General features: G+C 38.3%; 1 protein-coding gene across 1 annotated transcript; it reads right to left on the reverse strand.

The window, feature by feature from the left end:
* Positions 1-234: 234 nt before the first annotated feature.
* On the reverse strand, positions 235-7,994 carry pdx1 (pancreatic and duodenal homeobox 1). The gene is made up of 2 exons (XM_041260227.1): positions 7,553-7,994; positions 235-1,023 (listed from the first exon to the last, which is right to left on the reverse strand). Exons 1-2 carry the CDS (start codon positions 7,953-7,955, stop codon positions 635-637), a joined length of 792 nt encoding a protein of 263 aa, XP_041116161.1. The 5' UTR covers positions 7,956-7,994; the 3' UTR covers positions 235-634.
* Between the last annotated feature and the right edge of the window lie 618 nt (positions 7,995-8,612).

Below are 8,612 nucleotides of genomic sequence, written 5' to 3' on the forward strand. Positions count from 1 at the left end.
AATTCACAGTGTTTTAAACAACAAATACTAGAAAGGCAATTGCATTATTATTATTATTATTATTATTATTATTATTATTATTATTATTATTATTATTATATTATATAATGCAGGTGATATTTCTGTCTCTTATATATATATATATATATATATATATATATATATATATATATATATATATATATATATATATATAAAACATAAAGACATCGTTCTATAGTAATCTTGGCAGTCTCTAAACCCAGTAATCCACGTTAATGTGCGTAATAGTGATTTTTAGTGCAAACGTATCAAAGCGTCGCTGCTCTTTTCCTTTGGTAAACGCGTTACAGCGCAGGCTTCTCCGCCATGCAGAAAGCCGAGATCTTCGGGAACCGGAACATAAATCAAGCACTTTCTTTGGAAGTGTTTCGTTCTAAAAGCTCCCTGAACATCACCCCCCTCCAATAAAAACAATTCATTTACTTTCTGTTTCTGAGGATTACGTTTAATTCTGCAACATTTGGCTGAAGGGGTGTTATTGTTATCACACGCGATCCGCTTTTAACTCAATCTCGCTGTCTCTTTTTCAGCACTCCCCCGGGTACAGTAATATAATACATGTTTGATTTCCAGCTGTCCATCGTGATTGTCATCATGCCGGGTTTCTTAACGCGGACCCCTGGATGATGCTGGTCTGCGGAGAAGGAGCGATGCTGGCGGTGACTAATTCCCTGGTGTTCAGAGTCGAAGCTGCACAGAGCTCGTCCTTCAAATCCCCGGAGGAGACAGAAGAGTCCTGTTCTGGGTCATCGTTCCTCGTCCTCTTTTTGTCTTCTTCTTTTTTCCATTTCATCCTCCGGTTCTGGAACCAGATCTTTATGTGTCTCTCGGTCAGGTTAAGCATCACCGCCAGTTCCACTCTCCGTGGTCGGGATATGTATTTGTTGAAGAGAAACTCTTTCTCTAACTCTAGAAGCTGGGCTCTCGTGTACGCGGTTCTTGTGCGCTTGTTTTCCTCCTGCTCCGCCATGTACGACCCACCTGTGGAAAACAGAGATAGCATATAGCCTTGAAATGAAACAGTGCATTCAAATCAGAGTTCACATACACCATGCGTTAGTTTCAGAACTATATCTAATATGTATGGCTGAGGTTATATTCAATCTGCTTATAATGACAGCACAGGAGGCTCAGCTAACATACATGTAAGGGAGAGGGAGGATTTGGACCGATCGTCTTAGCATTCCATACCAAAGTAGTATATTTAATCGATTCGTGTAAACTGCAATATTTTGTCCACGTGCATTGGTTCGGATTTGAAATTCCCCAGTAAGTAATTTTTAACATTGCGTAAAAACGCATATAAAGTGATTACGCGTGCAATAGTGTGAATATAGGTCGTGGACTCCAAAACAGGATACAGCTACAAGCAAGACTCTGTCATCACAAGACAAACAAAATCAAACAAATCCAAACAAGACATGCATGTACATTCTTATATAATAATAATAATAATAATAATAATAATAATAATAATAATAATAATAATAATAATAATAATAATAATAATAAAATGCCTCATCTTTCACGTCTTAAATCTTATTAAGGGTGCAGTCACGGACTGTATTGTAAATCAAGTGCTATAAGAATAAACACAAATGTTATTCTACAGATTATAATCGCGTTATAGTGTTTCTATTTTTATCTCAGTAGAAACTATAACATGTCAATAGCATATAAAAGGAAATTATACAATATCGATTAGCAGGTTAGAATGCATTCGACAGAAAACTGTAGTGCGCTTTATAATAATATAATAATAAAAATATACGGCACTGGTAAAGCACTCGCTTTACTACGAACTGTGTAGCCCTTAATTGAACCCATAACCCAGACTGTAGATAACGTGTTTAGGAATAACATAGCAAACCTCGAGGTTATAAATACATGCTTGTATTTTGTACAGCCTCTGAGCTGTGTCTTGGTAACGATTTGTATCTAAACACAGATACAACTCAGCAGGCACGGGAGCACGAACAGGTAGTATCGCGACAGCGAGTTTTAGGCCATGAGAGTTGAATTGCATTAGTCAGGCTAATCTTATCGGTTACTCTCACTCTCAGTAAATATGTATCACCACAGCAGTGCCGTTTCACATGATCGCAGCGGTCTGAAAGCAGAACTGAACCTGCTGTGTATTTAAAGCTGGTTTACCAAAAAATATCGCCCTACTGAAGTCTGCCAGGGGCTGGTCTCAAATTCCAAAGATTACTCTACCCCTTTTTATTTTAATTAGAAAAAACAAAACTGTTAAATGTACACAATTATATCTCAACACGGAGGGATTGCGGTAAACATTGATGAATTTAGTGTCTTGAATTAATGCTTGGTCTGGGTAAACTCAATAGCAATCCGGATTGGCTAATATTCTAATATTCAGACAGCGTTTCGAAGTAGCTGAATATTGTGCATTATAAAGGTCTAGTGACCGTTGTATTTACACTGCACTCCAGTGCGTAGTGCACAGATGGATAGGTCTCTGCAGTCTATCGAAGGGCTTAAAAACGACACCAGTAAAGCATTCGCTTTCCTTGAGAGACACATTCACTAACATTTAGCACTGGGACAAGCTTGCACCCATTCAAATGAGCTTTAAATTCAAAAGTCCATAACGGCATCAATATGACAAAAACAAAAACAGACACCGCTTTGATTTATTTTGGGTACCAATGAAACAAATTCATTTTATTGAATTGTCTACCATTTTTTATTTGAAAAAAACAGAATTTTTTTTTTTTTTGTCTTATATTCTGCAGCCTCCGGTTGTATACGTATACCTGCGCTAGTGGCAACACGACACAAATCTGAAAAAGCGTGAGCGTGTTGGAGTGTTGGGTTAAGGAGATGCAATTTCTGGCACTAAACTACGGCTTTACACGCCGTGCTCGCTGAAGACAGTTGTCTTAAAAAATAACCACGCAATTGGCTATGCACTCCAACTGCACTGAATGACTGCAAAGGCGCACTATTTATAAAAAGAACCTGTAGCGCGTTAGCATTGGCGGACTGTCAGTGAAACACAAATTCGCAAATCACAGCTGACAGATTGCCTCTCTGTAGACGGGACGCAGAGCTAGCGCTCTGGCAACAGGTCAGTGTTCAGGTCATGTGATTGTTCTGCTAGGAGACCTGATACTATTTCGTGAGACCGAACAGACCAGGGGGTCGTTTCCCAAAACCTACTTGAAAACAAACCAACATCGTAAGACCATCATACGATGAACAGTTTGAAACTGCACCGTTTCCCGAACAGCAGCAGCTCTTGTACTTCTACGAGTGGTTGACGAATCAGGAAATGTTCGTGGAGGAATTTACACTTTAAAAACATAATTTTATATGACTTTTTTTCCTTTTATATATATATATATATATATATATATATATATATATATATATATATATATATATATATATATCTATATATTAATTTAATTTTTGTTTAATTGTAACACAATACATTTAGTTACATAGCATCTGTGCAATCTCCGTGCATTTAATTTGAATGAATGAAAAATAATTGATTAGTATTGCAAGTATAATTAGTGCAGTTTGGTTTGTTGTTTACTGTAGGTGTGTCAATAAAGTTTATTTTTGTAGACTATGTATGCTTTATTGACTATCAGCAACGGCGAGTCCTGGCGCTACTTCACTGGCTATGGGACCACTTGACTGGAAATCTGCAAAAGAAAGAGGGGGTGAGGGGTGCAGGGGCAAAACTTATGTGCATGTTTTATTATGTGTGTGTGCGCGCACACACACACACACACACACACACAAATCCTTGAAAAATCAGGTCATTTTTTGCATTCTTTTCCCGCTCTGGAGGCGTTCATTTTCTGAGTAATATCTGTCCATTTGTTGATTTGTGTTTGATTTATAACACGGTTTTTTAGTTTCCCCAGTAAAATCCATGCTATCGGGACACGGGTCCCTGGGCAGTATGATTTGGTGAAACCGTTCCCCGGTCGTGGAGCGTGTTCTGCGTGTTGGGTCTCACAGCTCAGCCTGCTCCAGGAGCAGTTCCACACGGTGAAACGTGGCGGAGATATGCAGGTACAGCTAGGGACAAAAGTTTTGCATCATCTACATTCTTTTTTCTCGATTGAGACATAGACAAAAAATATATATATATTTAGACGTTTTATTTAACATCATGTAATCAGATAAACTACAGACGAGATTTAAAAAGTCTACCGGAAACCATGATAGTATTACTATACAGTTGTATTTCGAAATGTCGTTTTTTTTTTTTTTTTTTTTTTTTTTTAATAATTGTTATCATTTTTTCCTTAATTATGGAAAACTACAAAGCGGTATGTAATTCCATGTGTTAACATGGCATTATTCAGCAGGCTTCATTCGACTCTATACAGGGAGATACAAACCCTTTGGCCATTGCTGTAGTGCTAATAATTCACAGTATTCTAGGTAAATTACATCTATACATGCAATATTGGCAAAATGCAATAAACGCAGCCTCGGCTTGCGATGGTTTGTACTGTATGCGACATGTCTATATATTTGACCTATAATACTAATGTTGTAACGATGCACAGACAAACAGCGTCCCCACATCACTGCCAGCCGACGCGAGAATAGAACTGGAACTACACGTTTACCCGGTGCCATTTCCACACCGAACAAGCTGACCGTGTCCGAGTCTATCCGAGTCTGTCCGAGTCTGTCCGCCTCACCAAATTCAGCCTTAAATAACGGAGCAGGCTAGAAACTCAGTATTTAAAAAATGACGTGCTTTTCTGGTATATTCATTTAAGTGTGTTCACAGAATGATGTTTTCGCTTATGAGTTGTAACGAATGCATCTGCACTGTGGGCTAAGCTGAGGTGAAGACATGTTTTTTTATAGAGATGTTTTCATATAACTTTTGCACTTGATAACATTAATTAAAAAATCCATTTGATACCTATGATTATAGTTTTGTGATATTAACATGTTTAAATGTGAACTAAATTGAGTTCTTTATCACATTGATAAATTAATCTTGTTACATAATTGATTATTAAAATGTTTGGATATTGATTACTGTCTTGTTCACGTCTTATATAACGTTAATGTGGTTTGTTTGAAAATAAAAAGCTCGGTTTTTGACCGATTCAGAATTTGCTGCCGAGGTATTTGTTTTCAAAAGGTTTTTTTTAGGTTGCGCTGCCTTGCACCAGGCCCAGTAAATCCTAGCGCCAGCACTGGAACTTTGCAGAAACGTGAATCAATATTAGCGCCGTATTAAAAATAACACTGAGAGATCGAAGATCAATAAGGGATGCAATCACTTCACACCACAGTTCTCAAATTACTTTGAAATAGAACCCGGGACTTTTCAAACACGTTTTGTGTTCTAGAATCAGTCTAGTTTAGCATATTATTTTGTCACGTGCTCAAGGCGTGCAACCTTCCGAAATAGACCTGCTATTCATTTATTTTGCCGAGGCACATTACAAGGTACAATATTCAAATGCATTCGCTTATTTACGCAAACAAAATAGATTGCTTTTTTTTTGCTATTGTTTCTCATTTTCGCAGCTCTTAACGCAGCGTTTCACTTACAGTATTGATATATTCAGGTGTGTAACCTGCCCCTATGTTTGTGTGACACATACACAGTCTCACCATGTGCGTAACTCAGCATTTAAACACTGGAAGAAGAAAAATAATATCTCTGTAACTTTTACATTATGTTTTATTGTGACACTTTATGTACATTAAAAAGTAGAATACAAACTTATTGAAAATAAGTTTATTTACAAAGCACCATATAGAACGGCAGTGTCCCGTACAGGTCGGACTGGGATTAATATAACGAGGTGGTACCAGGAGTGTTTCACGATATTTATTTCACATGTTGGTTACACTTTTCTTGATAAATGACAGGAAATACACATGAATCAGTAAATCAGTAAATTAAAACCCTTAATTGACGACTGCCCTTTACCGAAACCATTAGGCCTACTGAGAAATGTATATATAATTGAAAAGCGTCCTACGTAAAACGTGGTTTAGCGTGCTAAATTCCTTTCTTCAAGACAACGTATTGTTGAGTTAAACATGGTTTACTTGAAATATTTCTGTTCAGATGACATGCTACATACAACGAGAGGAACAGACACGCTTAACCCTACATACAGACCCATTCTGTTTCTAAACTGTTGTGTAAAATACCCCAAGAATAAGCAATGCAATAGATCAGATACTTTCAATGTTAAATTATATTGTTATCCCACATACAAAAAGTGCCAGATCTAAATGCAGTGCCCTAAAACAGCAGCTAAACTTGACACAGCAAGCTTCTCCCACCATTCCACCCTCTATTTATTGAATTTAAAAGATATTGTACTGCTAAAAATGCCATATATATATATTATATATATATATATATATATATATATATATATATATATATATATATATGTAGCTGGGTTTTTCACTGTGCATATCCTTGTTGTCAATCACGCATGTCTTGCTGCTACTTATTATTGATTACAGCATATCATTATGTTTCAAATACCCGTAAGGGTACTGCACCTGGATGGCATATTCCGGCACTCTGCTCAGCGACTCCATGTTTAAACCGCGTTGGGCTCAGCTGTACTGTAAGGGAAATTGAGTTTATGATATATCTCAGGGGCCATGTATCTCACATGTTGAAATCGGGGTTTTAATGTAGTTTCCTCGAAGAGTCGCCATTTCACACTGAAAACTGTTCCGATACATCATTGCTTGTAGGCCTTTTGGTCGCTAGAAATCTCTCTCTCTCTCTCTCTCTCTCTCTCTCTCTCTCTCTCTCTCTCTCTCTCTCTCTCTCTCTCTCTCTCTCTCTATATATATATATATATATATATATATATATATATATATATATATATATATATATATATATAGTCTAATATAGCCTTGAATTGAATTATAATAACTGTACTACTCATGTGCAGCTACCAGCAGCAGCAGCAGTAGTAGAAGCAGCAGTGGTAGTGGTACTAGTAGTAATCGCCGTCATTGTAATGTAGTTATTTATGGATATATAGTTATGGGTCTAATCATTTAAAATGCAGTATAACGCAAACTTAGGTATTTGACAGAATAAGGGAATTGTACAGTATAAAACTTCCTGGAAACGAGCACACTGCAGTACGAAACAGTAATATCAATGAAAAAAAATCTTTGTATCGTTTGATACTTTGCGCGCCATTCAAAACACAATGCAATAGTTGTCTAGGAAACGCACAGAAATAACACAGGTGACGTTTGTGTAGTTCCGTGTTAAAAGCTTGAATCTATGCATTTTGCAACTGACTCAACATGAGCGTTAATAAAATATTTACTAGAGGCGTTTGTAAAATAGTGGAATGTGTAATAATAATAATAATAATAATAATAATAATAATAATAATAATAGTTTGCGAACCCTACCATCTACTATATTTAAATGGTAAGTTGAACCCGTGTTTAAAACTGTAAACACTCAAAGTTTCACTCTAACTGTGATATGCTTTACCTGGCCATTGTCCTTTCCAGGTGTGGGCGTGCGATTTCGTGGATTTCATCCAGGGGAACGGCAGCTGGATCCTGCTGCGCTCATCGAGCAGTGCCATCTCCGCCGCGTCCCCGAATCCCATCACTTGCTGCGGGGTAAGGTGGTGATGCTGAGATGGGTGGTGATGAAGATGGGAGACCCCGGGGTCCTCGGGAATTAGCGGCATTTCATACGCAGAAATGTCCGGAGGGCTGCCCTGCTCTACACCACTCAGTGCAGGTGTGGAGAAAGAACCCGGTTGCTGCCGCCCCATGTACAGACACGGCGGTGGGCTCTGGTTATAGTCCTGGCTCTGCGTTCTCTGGAAAGCGCACGAATCCTTGTAAAGCTGAGCAGAGGCATAATAGTGCTGTTCGCTGTTCATGATTGGAGGGGTCTGGCTCGGAGGGCAACATGCAAAGTGCCCAAGCTCTGAGAGTAAACTTGAGTGTACCTGCCAAGACTACCTGGGTTGCAGTTTGTGCAGGTCTAAGCAATGGGTCCGCGTAGGTGTGTGTCTACACAATCACGTGACCCAAATGTCGACACCCTATTGGTTTGCCTTTCAAAAGATAAAATCAGATGGCAAACTTCACGCGGTTGACTGTGTTTTTGTTCCACTTTCCACAGATTGATAATAATGGAAACTTGTCCGGGTGCCAATCAATTCCTTTGGCAAACACTAACGTTTACACGTGGATATTGGAGATACACCTATCATGTGTCAAAAAGGTTTCATTCAAGGCTAACACAGGAGGGGAGGCAGGGGTTCTGGTGAAAGCGTATCGCTCCAGAAATCCTTTAGTTAAAAACTGTAATCTCGGACACCAGACACCAGCCTTGCTCTGTCAGTTATACCATTGACATTCTTATCAACTCTTTATTCACAAAGGCCTAGGACCACTGATTACAAATAAACACAAACACAAAGTAAAAAGGCTGATCCTGCTCCCAGTTAGACAGGCTTCTGTTTAACACAAGCACGCAATAGAAGTGCTCTATAGTATTCCTCTGCCACTAACAATAACGAAGCGGGCTTTCA

The sequence above is a fragment of the Polyodon spathula genome, chromosome 9, assembly GCF_017654505.1.
Source record: "Polyodon spathula isolate WHYD16114869_AA chromosome 9, ASM1765450v1, whole genome shotgun sequence".
Lineage (NCBI taxonomy): Eukaryota > Metazoa > Chordata > Actinopteri > Acipenseriformes > Polyodontidae > Polyodon > Polyodon spathula.

Bases quoted from the DNA above. Each gene is read 5' to 3' on its own strand.
- pdx1 (XM_041260227.1), bottom strand. From the start codon at position 7,955: ATGAACAGCGAACAGCACTATTATGCCTCTGCTCAGCTTTACAAGGAT. The intron at 1,024-7,552 runs GTAAAGCATATC...TGTTTTCCACAG, and splicing joins CTGGAAAGGACAATGGCCAG to GTGGGTCGTACATGGCGGAG.